The sequence below is a fragment of the Balaenoptera physalus genome (assembly GCF_965194825.1).
Source record: "Balaenoptera physalus genome assembly, chromosome: 4".
Lineage (NCBI taxonomy): Eukaryota > Metazoa > Chordata > Mammalia > Artiodactyla > Balaenopteridae > Balaenoptera > Balaenoptera physalus.
In genome coordinates this window covers 73,670,495-73,692,565 of record NC_138891.1, presented here as the reverse complement: position 1 = coordinate 73,692,565, position 22,071 = coordinate 73,670,495, and the positions used below count along the sequence as shown (strand labels likewise).

The 22,071-nt window shown below is 34.3% G+C and overlaps 1 protein-coding gene across 15 annotated transcripts in view; it reads right to left on the bottom strand.

Annotated features, from left to right (window-relative positions):
• Positions 1 to 22,071, bottom strand: part of DLG1 (discs large MAGUK scaffold protein 1) — a 288,004-nt gene that overhangs the window by 89,785 nt on the left and 176,148 nt on the right. For all 15 annotated transcript variants that reach the window (XM_082458548.1, XM_082458540.1, XM_082458549.1 and 12 more), the window contains 2 exons: positions 10,739 to 10,859; positions 6,103 to 6,259 (listed from right to left, as the gene is read on the bottom strand). In XM_082458548.1, coding sequence (XP_082314674.1) covers positions 6,103 to 6,259; positions 10,739 to 10,859 — 278 coding nt within the window. The remainder of the gene's footprint in view (positions 1 to 6,102; positions 6,260 to 10,738; positions 10,860 to 22,071) is intronic.

Here is a 22,071-nt window from a genome sequence, read left to right as displayed (position 1 = left end):
TCAAGTTAATTTTTATAGATGATGAGTGGTAAGGCTAAAGCTATTTTCTTCTTTTCTCTACTTATTCTACCAGTTATAGAAGACGGTGTTTAAATCCCCAACTCTGTAGATTTGTCCATTTATCCCTTTAGTTCTGGGAATTTTTGCTTTATGTGCTTTGAAATGATTACTAGGTACATGCACAATGAGGGCTGTTATGTCTTCTTGAAGAAATGATGCTTTCATTATTATAAAATCTCTCAGTAATAACACCATTTGCCTTGAAGCCTATTTTGTCTCATATGAATATAGTCACACCATCTTTCATATGTTGTTTATATAGCATAATTTCTTCCACTCTTTTACTTACAACATATGCATCTTTATATTTAAAGTGAATTTCTGATAAAGGGTCTATATTTGGGTCTTGTTTTTTTTGAACCAAGCTGACAATTTCTGCATCTTAATTAAAGTGCTAACTATAATGTAGATATTAATATAGTTGCATTTTAACCTCACACCTTGGCACTGCTTTTTTCTACCTTGTCTTTTCTTCCTTTCCTACCTTTGTTTGGAAGAAGCATGTATTTTTTCATATTTCATTTTATTTCCTGTATTGACTTACAAAAACCATACCCTTTTGGAGTATTTTTAGTGTTTCCTCTAGAGATTATAACATGCAAGTATAAATTATCACAGGCTACTTCCAATTAATTTTATACCACTTCTCAAACTGTATAAGAACCATCCTCCCCCTTTCTATTTGTGCTTTGGTGGCCTTATATCTTACTTCTACATATGCCATAACTCACACAATACGATGCAGTTATTTTGTTTTAAAGAGCCAATCATCTTATAACGAAACATGTAAAATTATTTTCTAAAAATGTACCTTTTATACTTATCCAGGTATTTACCCCTTCTGTTATTCTTATTTCCTGTCTGCAGATTTAGGTTCCATCTGATATAATTTCTCTTTAAGCAGAACAATTTCTTCTAGTATTCCTTGTAGGTCTGTCAAGAACAAATTCTCTAAGATACTGTCTGTTTGAAAATGTCTTTATTTCAACTTCATTTCTGATGACTAATTTCAGAAGATATAGGATTCTAGGTTGAAGGTTTTTTCTTTCACCACTTTAAAGATACTGTTCCATTCCTTTATGTCCTGTAATATTTCCAGTGAGAATCCAGCTGTCATTTGTACTGTTCCTATATATGTAACGTGTTTCTATGTTTACTTTTAACATGTGCTCTTTAGCATAGCTTTCTAGCACTTTACAATGTATCTAGGTCTGGTTTCCTTTGCATGTATTCTGCCTCAGCTTTGCTGTGCTTCACAGATCTGTGGGTTGATATCTTTCATCAGTTTTTGAAAGTTCTTTGTCATTATGTCTTCAAAGATTCTGTCTCCTCTTTATTGTCTGACATCTCCTCTTTATTTCCATAGACCTTGGATGCTCTGGTCTACTTTTTTTCCCTGATTTTCCCCCCACCCCTCCTGATTTACGTTTCAGTTTGGAAACTTTCTTTGACCTATGTTCAAGTTCACTGATTCTTCCCTCTTCAGATTCCAGTGTGCTGTTATGCCTTTCAGACAAAATTTTCACTTGTGATAGTTAAAAGAAAAATTTCTAGCAATTCCATGTGACTCATTTTTCATATGTTCTATATCTTTGCTGAAATTCTCCCATCTTATCATCCATATTGTCTACCTTTACTCCTATATCCTTTAGTATTTTTATCATCATCATTTTATCTTATTTTAAAATACTTGTTTGATAAATCCAACATCTGAGCTTTTTCTCAAGTTACTTATATTGACTGTTTTCTGTCTTGACAACCAGCTTTTCTTTTTTGCATGTTTTGTAGTTTTTAATTATAAAGTAGACACTATGGATAAAATAACAGTAGAGGTTGAAATAAAAAATAAATAATATTTAATTCCAGAATTGGGAATAACCCTTGTGCCAGGCCACTAGAGTGGGGCAGCTGTTATCTATATGATCTATAGTTGAGCTGCTACTGGATTTTGTTGTAGCTTTAAGTTTAGTTTCAAATGTTTTGAGAGCAGAATTAAGACTTTTCCTTCTGAGGCGCTTAGGCTATGAGCACTGGTAAAATTCCCTTTACTGGTGTAAAGATCTCATCTCATTACACACACACACAAACACACACACACACACACACACACACACACAAACATACACCTTTATAACCCTGCTGCCAGCTTCTGAGGTTGCTGGTAAGTTTTCTTTGCTCTCTAGACCTGTCCCAGGCTTGCTGTTTCTTGGAGGTATCTCTGTCCACACTGCCTCAGAGGGCTTTTTCTCAGCTTTCTTGCCCCACTCTCATCCCTGAGCAGCTCAAAGTACAGAGTTGCTGACATTAGTTTTCACAGATCTTCTGCTCAAGGTCCCCTATTTACTGGCAGGTGCCTTGTATTTTGGGATGCTCTGTATGACTCAGTAATAATTTTTTCTTAATTCCCTATTGTTTCACAACCTTTGGTTTATAAGCTCTGAGGTCTCGGTGAAGACCCATGGAAAGGAGTTGGCAGGTAGGTACAGACTTGCTCTGCGGCTTCCCAGAATTTTTTATCAGTTTCACCAGTCCACTGAGGCCATTACATGTTGGGGTAAAGTTTGGCTGGTTCCTCGCTATCCCCGTCTAACCCTTCTCTTTCTCCCACCACTCTTCCAAGGAGCAGCTGCCACGGGTGTCTTCTCTTCTATGTAGGGCTAGTTACTATCTGGAAGTTACTCTACTTATGTCACTTTGAATCCTCAGTTCTCTGATGAGTTTAGTTTTTCTAAACTTATCCAGATGGTTTTGGTTGTTATGGTAAGAGTGATGGTCTCTTAAGGCCCTCAACATTCTGACACTGTAACTAAGGTGTATTTCTGCTTTACAAATCTGTTCAATAATCACTATTTTTGGGTAGTACTATGCTATTTTAGTTGCTGTAGCCTAAAGTATATGGGTACAATTTCCATTTACTTGCATTGCATATTATTAATTTCCTTTATTTTCTAAAATTGTAGGACTATAATCCTTAACAAAGTACCATAGCCTATTTGAAGACTCAAACTCCCAAGATTTTCATTCAAATATCAGTTAGTTATACCAATATCTCAGAACAGCTAAAACCAGAAAGAGCTCTACTTCTTTTGTAAATGATTAGCCACCTTCTTTCTGTCTTGGACTCAGTCTATCTTGAATTATAAAGGATCCTCAAAAAGATAGGCTGCAGGAATATGATGATATGTCTAAGTATGTGCAGGGAAGGATCAGGTGGCAAGAGGGACTGCAATCTGAAAACTGCAATAAAAGATCCAATTTTTGGAATGCTTTTCCTATCATGTTCCAGCCACATATATCTTCAGTTTGAAGAGTACTTTCTGATTTTCTTTACTTTATATTGAAAAAAATGATTTAAAATAGTTATCAATACTGAATAGCATTGCTGACCCAGGATATAGGTTTTATCCCTATATCTCAGATCCTAAAATTTCAGAAAGTATCACTAAAATTTTTAATTAAAAACAAAACGACGTAGCATAATACAGTGGTTAAGGTAAATCCTGGCTATACCACTTACTAGGTTTTATTAGCTACTATGAGCAAATCAACCTCTAAACTTCAGTTTTCTCAATGGAAAAATGGTGATAAGAATGATGCCCCCAAGTCTACCACAATCGACTTAAGATATTTTTCAAAGAATACCACTCCCCAATTCAGGCAGCACTGAATACCCACATGTGAAGTACATAAAGTACTACTGACATTAAGTTCACAATGAAAAATTTAGAACATAGGAAAACAATGTACTGTAAGTCACCATAAAGTAACATGTATTAGATACCTACAAACTTCAGAAAACAGAACTATTATTTATAGAATACAGGCTTATCTCATTTTACTGTGCTTCACGTTATTGTACTTCGCAGGTATTGCATTTTTTACAAATTGAAGGTTTGTGGCAACCCTGCTTTGAGCAAGTCTATTGGTACAATTTTTCCAACAGCATTTGCTCACTTCATGTCTCTGTCACATTTTAATAATTCTTGCAATATTTCAAACTCTCCACCAGCAAAAAGATTATGACTTTCTGTAGACTCAGCTGATGGTTAGCATTTTTTACCAATGAAGTATTTTTTTAAATTAAGGTATGGACATTGTTTTTTAAGATATAATGTTAATCTAATAGACTACAATATAGTATAATTATAAGTTTTACATGTACTGGGAAACCAAAATATTTGTTTGACTTGCTTTATTGTAATATCTGCTTTTTGGTGGTGGTCTTGAACTGAACCTGCAATGTCTTCGAGGTATGCCTGTATAAGATAAATAGGTTTAAAAGAAAAACCTAAAAGAACATAAGAAACTTTAATCAAGACTCCCCCAAAACCATCAAGGAAGATTTGAAAAAGAATTAGAAAGAACTTCTAGAAAGAAAATGGTACTTTGAAATGAAAAAGTTAGTTTTAGCCTAAAGAGCAGATTAGACACAGATGAAGAAAATTTATGAGATAGAAAACAGATCTGACTGAAATTAAGTACAAGGAGATATTGTTGATAAATATGAAATTGGGATTAAAAGACATGGAGAACAGAATGGTAATGTCCTCTCATAGGAGTTCAAGAAGGATAGAAACACACAATGTGGGAAAGGCAAAATTTAAAAAGATAATGGCTAAGATTCCAGAATTGATGAGACAGGACTCCTCTGATTCAGCAAGCATAACGAATTCCAGATAGAATAAATAAAATGCTAGACACAGACATATTTTAGTAAAACTGCAGTGTACCAAAGACTAAGAGACTTAAGAGCAATCAGTGAAAAAAAGAAATCACCTACAAACAACAAAGAGTAATCTTTTTTGTTAAACAGCAACAAAAGAAGACAGAGAGTATAAAGTAATATGTTCATAGTATTGAGAGACAACACTTGTCAACATAGAGTTCTAGACTAAATTTATAAGTGAGGGTAAATTAAAAACAGTTCCAGGTAAACGCTAAGAGTATTTACCAACAAGAAATCACTGCTGAAAGAATAATCTAAGAGCTCCCACTAAGGTGCATTTGGATATTTGAGGGACATTTTTGCTTTCTGAAATAACTAAGGACTTCTACTAGCATGAGGATGGGAGCTAGAAAAGCTAAATTTTCTACAATGATCAAGATAGTCCTATACTGCGAATCCAGTCCCAACGCTGTTAGTGACTTGCTGAGAAACACATAAGAAAGAAGTGAGATACAAGAAAGGATGATGAACAAAAAATTGTAGAACACTTGGATTAGCTGTTAAAAAACAAAAAGAAAAATGACTAAGTTTGAGGGATATAAAAATGAAACAGAAGTAAAATACTAGAAACAGCCCCATTATAATTAAGGTTTCTCAAAATCTGAGTCATTCAGGAGAACAGCTGAATAACTGATAAAGTCTAAAATTGTATGGGTAATAGCCACATAAGCACAGACACAAACTGAAAGTGAAAAATGGAGAAAAGATGAGGCAAATATCAAGCAAAAAAGTCAGCATAGCCACAGTAATATCAGGCATTATAGCTTCTAGGGTAAAAACCATTATTACAAGTAAAGAGGATCATTACCTAATGGTAAAAAATTTCAACTACCAGGAAGGAATGCTGATTCTAAACTTAGATGCACCTAGTAACATAGTTTCAAAGATATAAGGAAAAAAATTGCTGCCAGGACAAACTGTTAAACCCACCATTGAGATAAACTTAAAAAGTCTCCTTTAATAACAGATAAGGCGATAACAGATTGAAGTATAAAGAAGATATGAACTATGCAAGTAACAAGGATGAGTTAACAGACATACAGAAAACCTTGCAGTCAACAAATAGAGAATACATACTTTCTTCAAGCACATTCATAAAGACTGACCTCTTATAAGTAAGTCAAATACCAAAAGAAAATCTATCATACAGAACATGTTCCCGGTCAACACTGTAATTCTACAATTAAGTTGTAAAATGTTAGAAGATGATAGCCAAAATATCTCCCATAACTTTAGAATATAAAAAACAAAATGTTTAATAATTAACAGGTCATAGTTAAAATAATAAAAACATTATTTTGATTAACATATCCTACCGATATAATACGATCTCCTTTCCTGAGCTCTCCACTAAGATCAGCAGGTCCGCCAGCCAAAATAAAGGAAATAAATATTCCTTCTCCATCTTCACCTCCTACAATGTTGAAACCAAGGCCTGTTGAACCACGATGAAGAACAACCTTTCTAGGTTCCCTGAAAATTAAAAAAATATTGAATACCTTAAAACGTATAGAGAACTTGACTTTCTATCAATGAGAATTCCCTACTGATAAATCATATTTCCATATTATAAAAAAAGTCATATGAAATTTAAAAGTTTTCTAAACTCTGGGGTAAAGAGATTCTTTCTAAGCCTAGAAATTAAAAGGAAAAATCCTAATTTTATATAGAAGCTAAAAATCCTTGTTAACAAACAAAAATAAAACTAAATAAAAAGGAGAAAACAATGTGGAAATTAAAAAATAATGATATAAAGAGCCTACTCAAAAAATAATATTCATGAAAAGCTGATGTTGCACACACTTTACTGCCTAAGAAGCAGTCACTGTCTCTACTTCTTACATGTTGTAAAAGGCAGATATCCCTTTGTCTTAGAGAAGGTAGGCAGGCCCCCTTTCTACTCTCAAACGGATGAATCATGAATAACCTATGCCAGTCACTCCAATTTCACTCCCGTTTGCTAAGGTGAGGCTATGACCCTATTCTGGCCTCTAAGAAATAACAGGACATTTTACTGTCACTTCCCAAAGAAAGACTCTAACAAGGACAAAGCATATTCTGTCCCCATACAAAGCGTATTTGTTCCCCTCCTTATTCCAAATCACTCCCACACAAAAGAATGAACTATAAAATCCTGTTACTGGTTTGGACATATTACAATCATGAAGATAACCAGCAGAATCCCAGAGATACCATGGACCTAGTTTTGCTACACAAATGTTAAAATTGCCCATCTCTAGACTTTCTATATAAAGTAATTAAATATCTTTATTTCTTAAGTCACATTCCTCCAATTCATCTACCTATCTCTGCTTTTCATCCATTCTAAGATGCATCTCTTTTGTTCCCTCCAACTCCCAATTTAAAATCTCTGAAATCAGAATACATCTTACCACTAATAACGTTTCACATTTGCTGCCACTTATACATAACTGTGTGAAAACCATTTACATCTTCCGGTAAGACCATGAAAATTCCAAGAGCTGACTGTTTTAGATATGATGAATCACAGAATATCATTTGAGATTAGAATGTATCATATTTGGTAAATATTTAAAAAATTTAATCTGCTTTTTCTAAAACACTGCAGAAAGCTTTTGGTAACAAATGGCTTAACAGAAGTAAATATTTCTAAAAACTGAATTTTAGGGATCCTTCCATATAATGTGGAATTAATCTTCTTAAATATTTGTCTGCTCAAAACTTAAAGCAGTGTTTTCTAGTCATACATAGGTATTCATCGTTAATCAGCTTTGTCAGTTCACTTACAGGATTAACAAAATTATACTGAATATTTTTGTGTCAAAAATAGCAAAATTCAACAATATGTTGTTTAGGAAATATATACATAAACACCTATATGAAAGAAAAAAGGGAATAATAAATCCAAAATTCAGGAAAGGAGTTAACTTGGTGGGGCAATGTAGGAGAAGCAGGGTAGGATCAGGGGCACAAGACAGGTTTCACTATACTGGTCTTATTTCCTTGTTAGATTGTGTACTCATGGTTTAGCGTTCCTATAACACATGAAAACATATGTATGAATTATAATTTTGCATTAGCAAATAATAATTAAAAAATACCCTGCTGAAATCCAATAGTATTTCCAGAGGAAAATTAATTGATTTTTCAAATAACATAAGCACTTGAAGAGATGCTCAACATCATTAGGCACTAGGGAAATGCATCAACATCACAATGAGATACGTCTCACCTACAACAATGGCTATAAAACAAAACAAAAGAGAAAAAACAAATGTTGCTGAAGATGTGGAGAAACTGGAATCCTCATATATTGATGGTGGGAATGTAAAATGGGGTGGCTGCTACAGAAAACAGTTAGGTGGTTCCTCATGAACCTAAACATAGTTACCATATGACCCAGTAATTCCACTTCTAGGTATGTATCTAAAGGAACTAAAAGCAGGTATGCAAGCGGCTATGTGCATGCCAGTGTTTATCCCAGCATTATTCACAATACCCAAAAGGTGGAAACAACCCAAGTGTTCATCAACAGATGAATGGATAAACAAAATGTGGTACATACATATAATGAAATGTTATTCAGCCATAACCAGAAATGAAGTTCTGATACATGCTACAACATGTATGAATCTTGAAAACATCATTATGCTAAGTGAAAGAAGCCAGATACAAAAGGTTATTATAAGATTCCACTACATGAACAATTTAGAATATGCAAATTCAGAGAGACAAAATGTAGATTAGAAGTTACCAGGAGGGCTTCCCTGGTGGCGCAGTGGTTGAGAATCTGCCTGCCAATGCTGGCGACACGAGTTCGAGCCCTGGTCTGGGAAGATCCCACATGCTGCGGAGCAACTAGGCCCGTGAGCCACAACTACTGAGCCGGCGCGTCTGGAGCTTGTGCTCCGCAACAAGAGAGGCCACGACAGTGAGAGGCCCGCGCACCGCGATGAAGAGTGGCCCCCGCTTGCAACAACTAGAGAAAGCCCTCGCATAGGAACGAAGACCCAACACAGCCAAAAAGAAAGAAAGAAAGAAAGAAAGAAAGAAGCTTTCATTTAAAAAAAAAAAAAGAAGTTACCAGGAGCTGGGAGAACAGGGAAATGTGGAATTACTGCATAACGGTTATAGAGTTTGTCTGAGGTGATGAAAAGGGTTTCTTTTCTTTTTTTTTGCTGCGCCATGCGGTATGTGGGATCTTAGTTCCCTGATCAGGGATCAAACCCTCGCCCCCTGCATTGGAAGCGTGGAGTCTTTTTTTTTTTTTTTAAACATCTTTATTGGAGTATAATTGCTTTATAATGGTGTGTTAGTTTCTGCTTTATAACAAAGTGAATCAGCTATACATATACATATATTCCCATATCTCCTCCCTCTTGCGTCTCCCTCCCACCCTCCCAGGTGGTCACAAAGCACCTAGCTGATCTCCCTGTGCTGTGCAGCTGGGAAGCATGGAGTCTTAATCACTGGATCACCAGAGAAGTTCTGAACAGGGTTTGGAAAAAGATAGTGGTGTTGGTCATAAACATCGTGAATGCAATTAATGCCACTGAATCGCAATTTGAAAATGGTTACAATAGCAAATTTTATGTTATATATATTTTACCACAATTTAAAAAATTTATAATGTAATATACTAAAAATTACTGTGTTGTACATTTTAAATGGTAAACTGTATGGTTTGTAAATCATATCTCAATAAAGCTGTTAAAAAATGAACTTTAGAATTATTAACTGTATGTTGGGATTTCTTTTATTTTCTCTTTTTATTGGTAATGTGATATAATCTCTGAAAAATTGTTTAGGGTTAAATTGTGGAGAACTTCTAATATGAAGTAAAGATATCTGTACTTCATTATCTGGGCAAAGGAGTATAATGATCAAAAGGGAGTGATAAAACACTCACCATTTAGGAAGACATATTCAATAATCAACTGCCTGATTTTTATAGAAGAATACAGAAAACAGGTAGGCCTGTTGTGTAATACTACAGAGTCCAACAAATACTCTAGACAAGAGATATATGTAGCGAAAAAAGATGGGGAATAGCAATCAAGATGCTAATATGACATATTTTTAATTTGAAAAATATGCTGATTAAAGACAAGATAAGCCATTAACTACTTCCTCTTTACTTCTATAAATAAGCAGTATTAGAAAATAACAGCAACAATAAAACGACCATGATAGGTCAGTATACTAGCACAGCCTAAAGATTAACAGCCTTGAAAATTCACACCACAAACATATAATCACAAACACTATTCTTTCCGGTAATTTTCATCCTAAAACAATTACTGAGCACCTATTAAATTAAGTTCTCAATATTGCTAACTCTTGAAGAAGAGGATAAAGACAAACACCCCTATCTGACATTTAAGAGATCACTGCTTAGAGTCAGGAGTCTGACAAATAAAGAATAATTATGATTATAAAGGTTCAAAAATAATAATGCTAACAATAATACAATTAATAAAAACATAAAATGACATGAATTGGCATACATTTAACATTAAATGCTATAATATGAAATACTTCTACAAAATTTACTTCTACAAAAGCTATAAAGCAAACTGTTCAAACATAATATCATATTACTATGTTAAATAATGTGAAAAAGATCTAAAATATTTTTTCACTTTTTTTCCCACTTAGATGAGAGTTTTTTGGGGAATAAAAAGACAGTTAATCTAAAAAACTTTTAGTGAGTAACGTTAGTAATGTTAGATGGAAGTAAATTTTAGGTGTCAGAATAAATAGCAACATTAAAAAAAAGCAGTGATTTATTTGTAATATATTTTTACACTTATGGCCCTTCAATGAACCCTCCAATAAAAAAAAATAAGGTTTAAGTTCATTATCTGTTAATAAAATTAGTCCTGAAAATTGTGATTATCTTAGTTGGCTAATTATAACTCCATCTAATAGTTGGCTTTATGTAAGAAGGATGACTATTCAGTTTGTTACCTTGTAATTTCATCATCTCCAAGCACTGCTTTCGAAACAGGTGAATATCTGGCTGGTGATGCTGGTGTCTGGCCCAAGTAGGAAGATGTGCTAACATGGTTATCAACAGGCTGAGAAGAAGCTTCAAAATAAAGTAAGTAAAAAAACACTTGAAAAAGGAAACATACCATTCAGTACCACATTTGTGGATTATCAGTTTCATAGTTAATTAATGTATAATTCATATTCGCTCATTTATATAATAGAATTTGGTAGAGAAAATTTATTTATTAGGTAAAAAAATTAGAGAAGCTCAGGTTTCCAGGTAAAAACTAGTTTAGAAATTCAGATCAGTAAAGCAAACTTATTCCATTTGGTTTCTCTGAGAAAACAGAACTAAAAAGGAGTTTAGTTTTACAGTAACTGGAGTTACAGTAACTGATTTGCACAATGAAATCCAGGAAAGATTATTCAAAAGACTGTCATAGGAAAGACTGAACCAAATCAGTCTTAAGTACAATAACTTTATTTTTCTAAGAAGTTATTTTGCAGATTAATGTTTTTAGAAAGTATATATGGCTGACCCCTGAACAACATGGGGGTTAGAAGCACCGACCCTCCAAAAAATTGAAAATGCACATATAACTTTATAGTTGGGCCTCCATATCCATGGTTCTGCATCCACAGTTTCGGCTAACTGCAGATCTTTAGTACGTGCTGAAAAAAATCCACGTATAAGTGGACCCACATAGTTCAAACCCATGTTGTTCAATGATCAACTGTATACTCAAAATCTGATTGTGAATAACGAAAACCAAAAGCTTTAAAATAGGTGCAAAAAGACTATGCTTGACAAAGTTTTAGAATAAATTGAGGGACTTCTGGTTTCCAGCTTGGCATATAAGAAGCTTTGAGTCATTACTCTGTCCTAACAACAACTAAAAAGGTGAACAAACTGAAAAATCAACAACCCTGTCTTAGATGCTTAAAATAGAAGTCATAGGGCAAAACACTGTCCTCCAAATTAAGGAGACTGATAGGTGAACACAGAAAATCATAACTTACTAGAGCAGAAATCTCTGTGGTAACAAGTGCTGGGGTAGAGTAACCTGAACTGTAATTAACAAATTGTTGGGGGCTCAGTGTGGACGACTTTGGGAGTCAAAAACTCCAGGGGGACCCCATCATCAGGGACCCCACATTTTTGTGAGTTTTACCTCCTAGAACTCTACAGGTTCTCACAGTGAATACTGGAGAAAAATTCTGTCATGCTTCTGGCAGGAGGAGGGGAAAAGGAACCATTTTGAAATATATTAAGAGCATCTTGTTCTTCTTAACAGTCTGTCCTCAGAAGAAACTATTTAACCAGAGCCTCACCTGCTGGGGTTAGGGAAATAACCAAATCTAGCCAATTCTAGCCATCCTGTCCTAAGGGAGCAGAACAGGGGAGAATACTGAGAAGCACTGTGAAGAGCACTGCAGAGGCACAAGGTCACTAAGAGACTGAGACTTAATCACAGGCCTATTCAACACTTTTCCACTCCAACACCTTATCACCATACTACTAAAGGCCTATTTACAGCAGTTCCTTTTATCCAGTACATCATGCCTGGCTATCAAGAAAAAATTACAAGACATACAAAAGGCAAAAACACAGTTTGAAGAGACAGAGCAAGCATAAGAGCCAGACTCATATATGGCAGTGATGTTGGAATTATCAGACCAGGAATTTGAAACAATAATGATTAATGTGCTAATGGCTCTAATGGATAAAGAACACAGTATGCAAGAACAGATGGGCAATACAAGTGGAGAGATGAAAACTCTAAGAAAGAAACAAACAAAAAAAATACTAGAGATCAAAAACTCTGTAACAGAAATGAAGAATGTCTTTGATGAGCTACTAGTAGTCTGGACATGGTTGAGGAAAGAATCTGAGCTTGAGGATATCTCAATGGCAACCTCTAAAACTGAAAAGCAAAGAGAAAAAATGGCTGGGGGGAAAAAAACGAGAACAGAATATCCAAGAACAGTGGTAGAACTACAAAAGGTGTAACATATATGTAATGGGAATACCAAAAGGAGAAAAAGGAGAGAAAGGAATAGAAGAAATCTCTGAAACAATAATGATGAGAATTTCCTCCAATTAATGTCAGATACCAAACCATAGATCTAGGAAGCTCAGAGAACACTAAGCAGGTTAAATGCAAAGAAAAGTTACACCTAGGCATATCTTTTTCAAACTACAGGAAAAAAAAAAGGAAGAAAAGCCCTAAAAAAAGTCATGGGAAAAAAATCTCACCTTACTGATAGAGGTGCAAGGTAAGAATTACATATGACTTCTCCTCAGAAACCATTCAAGCAAGACAGTGGAGTGTTAAGAGAAAAAACCCACCTGTGAAATTATCCTTCAAAAGTGAAGAATAAAGACTTCCTTAAACAAACAAAAATTGAGGGAATATTTATTGCTAGTAGATCTGCCTTTTGAAATGTTAAAAGAAGTTCTTTAGAGAGAAGGGAAGTTAGTAGGTCAGAAACTCAGTTACACAGAAAGAAAGGAAGAGCACTGATGAAGGAATAAGCAAAGGTAAAATAAAACTCATTTTTCTTATTTTTCTTATTCCTGATTGATCTAACAAATAACACTTTGTTCAAAACAATAGCAATACTGTATTCGACTATGTCTGTATATATGTTTATGTATAAATGAAATGAATGCCAGCAATGATACAAGGGATGGGAGGGAGGAATTAGGATTATTTTGTTATTATAAGGAACTCACACTACCCGTAAAGCTGTACAGTGTTACCTCAAAGTGGAATTAGATTACTATACATGTATATTGCAAACTCTAGGGCAACCACTAAAAAAAAGTAAAAGAGAATGTAACTAATACACTTAGAAAGGAGAGAAAATAGAATCACGCAAAATGCTTAATTAAAGCCATAAAAGGCAGGAAAAAAATGGATGACATATACAGGAGCAAAGAACAGGGCAACAAACAGAAAAGAGTAGCAAATATCATAGACATTAATCCAACTATATCAATAATCACTTAGAACATCAATGCCCTAAATGCACCAATTCAAAGACAGATACTGTCAGAGTGGGTCAAGAAACCAAGACCCAAGATATACTGTCTACAAGAAAGCCAATTTAAATATAAAGGTCTATATATTAAAAGTAAAAGGATGGAGAAAGATATACCATGCTAACACTAATCAAAAGAAAGCAGGAGTAGCTATATTAATTTCAGACAGAGAAGACTTCAAAGTAAGGAAAATTATCTGGGTTAAAGAAAGGCATTTCTTAATGATAAAGTGATCAATTCTCCAAGAAGACATAATAATCTTTAACACCTAACAACAAAATGTCAAACTATGTGAGGCCGAAACAGATAGAACTGAAAGGAGAAATAGATTAATCCACACCTCTTTATCAGAAATGAACAAATATAGCAGGCAGAAAATCAGGAAGGATATAGCTGAACTCAGTAACATCACTAATCAATTGGATATGATGGACACCTATAGACTACTTCATCCAACAACAGCAGAACACATATTTTTCTTAAGCTCCCACATAACATTCACCAAGATAGACCATGTTCTGGGCTATGAAACATAGCACTTAACAAATTAAACCTTAACAAATTAAAAAAAATAGAAATCATACAATGTCCGTTCTCAGACCACAGTGAAATTAAACTAGAAATCAATAACAATATGATAGCTAAAAATCCCCCAATACATGGTGATTAAATAACACAAACACACTCCTAAATAACGCTTAGGTCAAAGAAGAATCTCCGGAGAAATTAAAAAAATGTTTTGAACTAAATGAAAATGAAAACACAACCTATCAAAATCTGTGGGATACAGCAAAAGCAGTGCTTAGAGGGAAATTTATAGTATTGAATGCATATATTAGAAAAAAAAAGATCTAAAATGAATCATCTTAGCTTACACCTGATAAAACTAGAAAGAGAAGAGTAAATTAAATTCAAAGTAAGCAGAAGGAAAAAAATAATAAAAAATTAGAGCAGAAATCAATGAAATTAAAAACAGGAAATCTGGGCTTCCCTGGTGGCGCAGTGGTTAAGAGTCCACCTGCCAATGCAGGGGACATGGGTTTGAGCCCTGGACCAGGAAGATCCCACATGCCGTGGAGCAATGAAGCCTGTGCACCACAACTACTGAGCCTGGGCTCTAGAGCCTGCGTGCCACAACTACTGAAGCCCACGCACTTAGATCCCGAGCTCTGCAACAAGAGAAGCCATCGCAATGAGAAGCTCACGCACTGCAACAAAGAGTAGCCCCTGCTCGCTGCAACTAGAGAAAGCCTGCGTGCAGCAAGGAAGACCCGACACAGCCAAAAATAAATAAATAAAATAAATTAATTAAAAATAAATAAATAAAACAGGAAATCAACAGATTAAAAAAATCAATAAAACCAAAAGTTGGTTCTTTGAAAAGATCGATAAAATCAATAAGCCTCCAGCCAGGCTAACTAAGAAAAAAAGAGAGAAGACAGAAATGAAAGAGGGCACATCACTACAGATTCCATGGCAATTAAAAGAATAGTAAGTACTATGAAGAACTCTATGCCCGCAGATTTGATAACCTAGATGAAACGGACCAATTCCTTGAAAGACACAATCTGCCAAAACTCACAAAAAAGAAACAGGCAATCTGAACAAGCCTATATCTATCAAAGAAATTGAATCAATAATGATAACCTTCAGTGGTGAGTTCTACCAAACTTTTAAGAAAGGAATTACAGCAATTCTCTATAACTTCTTCCAGCAGACAGAAGCCAAGGGAATACTTCTTAACTCATTCTATGAGGCCAGGCCAGCATTATCCTAGCAAAACCAGACAAAGAAATCATAAGAAAAAAACCCTCTAGAACAACATCGCTCATAAACATAAATGGAAAAAGCTTCAACAAGATATTAGCAAATCAAATCCAACAATATATAAAAAGAATTATATACCACAAGCATCTGAGATTTATCCCAGGTATGCAAGGCTGGTTCAACATTCAAAAAACAATATGATCCATCACAACAACAGGTTAAAGAAAAGTCACATAATCATATCAATAGATGAAGAAAAAGCATTTGATAAAATCCAAAATATCAATTTATAAGAAAATCTCTCAGTTAACTAGGAATAGTGGGGAGTATTGTCAACCTGATCAAGAATACTCTACAAAAATCCTACAGCTAACAATACTTAATGGTGAGGAGCTTGAAGCTTTACCACTAAAATTAGGAGCAAGTGAAGGATGTCTTAGTTAATGCATTAACATAGGAAAAGGAAACAAAAGGTATGTAGATTGAGAAAGAAGTAATAAAACTGTCTTTGTAGATGTCATGATTGTCTATGTAGAAAATCTGAAAGAACTGACAAAAAAACTCATGGAACTAATAAGCAATTATAGCAAGGTTGCAAGATACAAGGTTAATATATAAAGTTGACTGCTTTCCTGTGTACCAGCAATGAACAAGTGAAATTTGAAATTAAAAACACACTACCATTTACATTAGCATCCCCTAAAATGATATACTTAGGTATAAATCTAACGATCTACGTGAGCAAAACTACAAAACTCTGATGAAAGATATCAAAGAAGAACTAAATAAATCGAGAGAGAGACTATGTTCATGGATAGGAAGCCTCAATACTGTCAAGATATTAGTTCTTCTCAACTTGATATACAGATTCAATGCAATCCCAATCAAAATACCAGTAAGTTATTTTGTGGATATTGTCAAACTGATTGTAGAGTTTATATCGAGAGGCAAAACACCTAGAATAGACAACCCAATAAAGAAGCAGAACAAAGTTGGAGGGCTGATACTACCTGAGTTCAAGACCTCCTAAAAAGCTACAGTAATCAAGACAGTGTGATATTGGCAAAAGAAAAGGAAAATATTAGATCAATGGACCATAACAGAGAATCTAGAAATAGACTCATATATAGGCAACTGATCATTGATAAAGGAGCAAAGGCAGTCTTTTCAACAGATGTTATTAGAACAACTGGACATCCACATGCAAAAAAAAAAAAAAAGAATCTAGATATAAACCATGTGAAAATTAACTCAAAATGGATCACAGACATAGTAAAACCCCAAACTATAAAAATTCTAGAAGATAACACAGGAGAACATCTTGATGATCTTGGGTTTGGCAATGGTTTTTTAGATACAACACCAAAGGCATGATCCATGAAAGAAAACTGACAAGATAGACCTCATTAAAATTAAACATTTCTGCTCTGTGAAAGACACTGTCTAGTGAATGAAAAGACAAGCCACAGACTGGGAGAAAATATCTGCAAAAAATATATGTGATAATGAACTTTAGCCAAAATATGCAAAGAGCTCTTAAACTCAACAAGACAATAAACAATCCAATTAAAAAATGTGCCAAAGGCTCTTAACAGACACCTCACCAGAAAAGATATACAGATGGCAAATAAGCATATGAACAGATACTCCTTATCATATGTCATCAAGGAAATGCTTATTGAATCAATGTGATACTGCTGAATAACTATTAGAATGGCTGAAAACCAGAACACTGATAACACAAAATGCTTGTGAGGATGTGGAGTAACAGGAACTTTCATACATTGTTGGTGGGAAAGCAAAATGGTATAGCCACTTCGGAAGACAATTTGGCTGTTTCTTATAAAACTAAACATATTCATACCATACGATTCAGCAATTGCAGTCCTTGGTTATTTACCCAAAGGAGTTAAAAACTCATGCACATTACTACGTGAAAGAAGGTTTGTTTGTTTTTTTCAAACATCTAGGCCTTCTTTAATTCAAAAGTTTGTGGAAAACTTTAGCCTGTGCTATATTTTAATATATTTACTGAATTGTTATCTCAAATTTGACAAAATCAGCAGAGGGCTTAATTAATTATTTTAATTGTTTTTAAGGAGTTTGAGGCTTTTTGGTGTAATTTGGGTATTTCAATTGGACATATGTGATATATTCATTGCCATTTTGTGAGTTTCAGGTAAATTGGAAATGTTAATCAAATTATCTAAAATGTATTTTATGAAAAGTAAAATATGACGTATTTGTTTTTTGTTTTTAATTTTTATTGGAGTACAGTTGATTTACAATGTTGTGTTAGTTTTAGGTGTAAAAAGTTAAGATTTTAAAAGGCTACATACTGTATGGTTCCAACTACATGACAGTCCGGAAAAGGCAAAACTATGGAGGCAGTAAAATGATCAGTGGATGCCAGAGGTTAGAGGGGAAGGAGGGATGAATAGGCAGTGCACAGGATTTTTAGGGCAATGAAGCTACTCTGTATGATACTGATAGTGGGTACATGTCATTATACATTTGTCCAAACCCATAGAATGTACAACATTAAGAGTGAACCCTAATGTATACTATGGGCTTTGGATAATGATGTGGCAATGTAGGGTCATCAATTGTAACAAATGTACCACTCTGGCAGATGTTGGTAATAGGAGAGGCTATGCAGGTGGGACATTTCTGTACCTTTGCTTAATATTTCTGTGAACCTAAAATTGCTCTAAAATATAAAGTCTATTAAAAAAAAAAGAACGTGCCCTGACACCAGCTCAGATCTGTCAACCCAATTTATAATTATTCTTTTTAATGCACCATAAAAGAATGGAAACCCGGTAAAAAACAGGAATAAAAAATAAGCAAACATTATTGGTTCATTTCAATAATAAAAAACATCATTATAGTTCATCGACTGTAATTCTAGTGAGAGCTAAGAACAGAAAATTATAAAGCTATTCCTGACCCAGGTAAGCAACACATTTCAGTTGTAACTTCCAAAAGCACAACACATCTGAATTATGTGCATTATTATCAAAACACACAGAAACAATATTTAACTTTCTTGAGGTATTAACTATGATAAAGTTACTAGGCATTTCAAAATCTAGCTGTAATATTTATTATTTAACCATGAATCTCTTCTTTCACTACATTACCGAGTGCCTTCTATGCACAAAGCATTATAACACCCACTGGGAAAACAAAAATGCAAGGATCATTACTTCAAATTACTATAGTGGCCAGATAGGTTACATATATGAGTGAAGTAACCTGCGTGAAAGACAGTAGGTAGTGACTGGAAGTATGGTGTACTGGAAACAATTATGTGCTATCAAAGGGAGACAGCATCTATACATCTCTTTCTGTAATCATACAAAAAGGAAAAAGTCTATAATGTCTATTAATAGTATAGGGCTTAGAAGTCCAGAGCCATCTTTGATTTTATACGTTTGCAGTCTCCAATAGCAATTTCTTCCCGTCCAATTCATGTATAAGACACTCTTCTGCATTTGAGCCAAAGGATTTTCTACCAATGGCTCTTCTGAAGTCCAAAGTCTTTCTTGGGTGATATGTAAGAATATCTGTTGATTTTCAAGGGAACCAGCATGTTGCCCTAAAGCAACAGACATGCATGTGAACCATTATAATCACTGGCCATTTAAAGTCCAGAGTTTACTGAATTTTTACTCAAATTTCTTTGCTGCATTATCAAGTTTGGCTGAAACAAACAAACAAAAAAACCCAACTGGACAAGAAATTCAGTCAACTGCTCAAGCAAGAAAATGTACCTTTTCCCTACCATATCCAGACTGTGCCTTTATTCAATGGACCTTTTCTGAAGGAGTCATTCTCACATGTAAGGCATAGTATTCTCATACGGCAGGAACTAAAAATTAATGTTCCTGTCAAAGAAATGACTGCCTAAAGAATGATTAGTTAAAACACTGCTATTTCCTATACCCCAAATCCTAAGTAAAAAGATTCCTCAGAGAACTACAAAACAAGGGAGGCTAAATTATTGTCCTTAGATATCAAGATTAATGACCCAAACCCTCCACAGTTTAGGAAAGAAGCCAAGTGGAAGAGCTTAAAGTAAAAGCAGGAAGAGAGCAGTGGCCAAATCAGAAGTTTAACAAGGCCTTCCACCTGAAGAGAATATAAATTGAAAGTGAAAAGATATATAAATGCAAAAGCATGAGAATTTTAATATCATCAAAGAAACTATGTTCTCTATTAGATCCGATGAACTTTTTTTTTTTTTTTCAGTAATAAACCTCCTTTTATTCCTGGGTACCATATTTTGGCTATTATCCATATGTGGATTACAGCTGTAAGAGTGTGACCCCATCTGAGATTTACGGTCATAACTTAAACTACAATTCTGTGCTTTTCTCCAGGCATGTTCTGCTTTTTAGGGAGCAGGAATGGATGAAGACAGCAGGTTGAACCAGGGTTGGGATTCTGCCAGTAAAGATGGAGAGGGCAAGAAAGTAGAAGATATATGCAACGAAGTGAATATCACAACAAACCAAGGAGGCTAAGTTAAAAAAAAGTAGACAAGTAGAAACACAAGGGGACAACCAAGTAATGGTGTCAAATGATTGAAGGTCAAAATGAGGATGAATTGTTAGAACAGGAGTAAATAAACTGATGGATGTAGTCAGAGAATGGGATGATTTAAATCAAGATTTTGGAGGTGGTGAAGGTACTGACGATGATAAGATCTAAATTATTGTCTTGGAAGCAAGTATCTGAGTTGGAGTGGAGGGCAGGAGAGCTAGAAAGAAAGAGATCAACAAAGAAGCCAGGTTGTTGAATGAATCAGTGTGCATTTTGGCCGGACATCACTAAGAATGACAATGTGAATGTGTATCAAAGGACAATGGGCCCGACACTAAAATCTTCAGTGACTAAAGCCAGATTGATGAGGAGGAAACTACATGACTAACAACATAAGGGACAGGCAGGTAAGTTGAATAGTCTGATGGCAAGGGCTTCACAAGAGCTGACAGGTAAAAATCATTTATGTAAAAAGTTTTCAAATACAAATGCTTTTTAAAACACACATAATAAGTTACTTATGAATTGCGTCTATAGTATGAGCAAGGACTGAAAGTGTACAACAAAATTCATAAGAAGAGAAACAGAAGTTGAACTAGCAAGGTAAACGTCAACTTTTTCATAATATTCTATTAGTTTAATAACAGATGGAAAAAAAGGGACGAAATATCCTACGTATGCCTATAGGGAAAACAATTAATCATTATTTACTACACTTTAGGACTAGCTCTCCCATTTTTTAAATGTCATATTATCTTATATAAAAAGAGATTATTCAATAAAAAGTAACATTTTTTCCAGTTCAACATATTTTTAAGAAGCAGCCTGGCTATTTGTATATTTTTGGCCATAATCAGGATGCCAATTCTCAATCTGTGGAACAACTGGGACATAGCTGTCTTGAACAGATAAAGCAGCATAATAAATAAGACTAATATTTAAATTGGTGAATAAAAGAGCTTATCATTGAATTTGCATCTCCTAATAACAAATACAAATACATCAAGCCCTTATTTAAAGCTTCTGTGAAAGACCAAATATATGGAATTTTAAACAAGTAGTAAAGTTCTTTTCTGACACAAATGATGTATAAGACATCATCTCTGTCCATTAAAAAGACTGAATACTGTTAAGAAAATAATTCAGTTATACTTGAGTAATTAATGAATCAATGAGCAGATAATGAAGATGCATCACTGGAGGACAGTATATACACTTTAAAATATAATTTGTATTTAGCTTCTAATGATTAATCATTGTAATGAACTTTGACATTTTAAAACTGGAAACATCGCCACTTACAAAATCACAAATATCTTTAAAATTCTACAATGTAAAAAAGGAAAACTTGGAAAAGCAGATTATAGAGTACATTTATGATCTTTATTACACATGGATGATTCTAGTATTGACTCAACATACCAAACAAATAAAACTTTCAGTTTTCAACCAACATGAACACATTAAGAATATATTTAAATCTCATCTCGGCTTGTACATTAAAAAAGAAAATCACCCCAGGGTCAAAAAAAAAAGAAAATCAAATAGGAAACTTAAAATTACCTAAGTACTTTCATTGCATTTCATTTCTAGGCAATACAATTGTACTGTGCACGAACAGAGTTAGGTGATATACTAAGAGCTTGAAGTACAAAGATATTATCTGTGCTCACACAGTTGAGAGTATAGAAAAGCCCAAGTTTTACAAATATTTTAAGTTACTGTTTCTCAAAGTGCAGCCCATGAACCAGCAGCATCACAAGCATCAGAATTGCCCTGCTTGTTAAAAGAATTAATTGCTTGTTAAAGTATATTTCTGTGCTCCATCCAAAAATTATTAGAACAAAACAGGAAGCCACATTACTTGCAAATATCTTTGGTGACTGTTACTTATATAAAAGTTTGAGAATGAATGCCTTAAATGTTAAAAGTAATTACTGCTATGAAA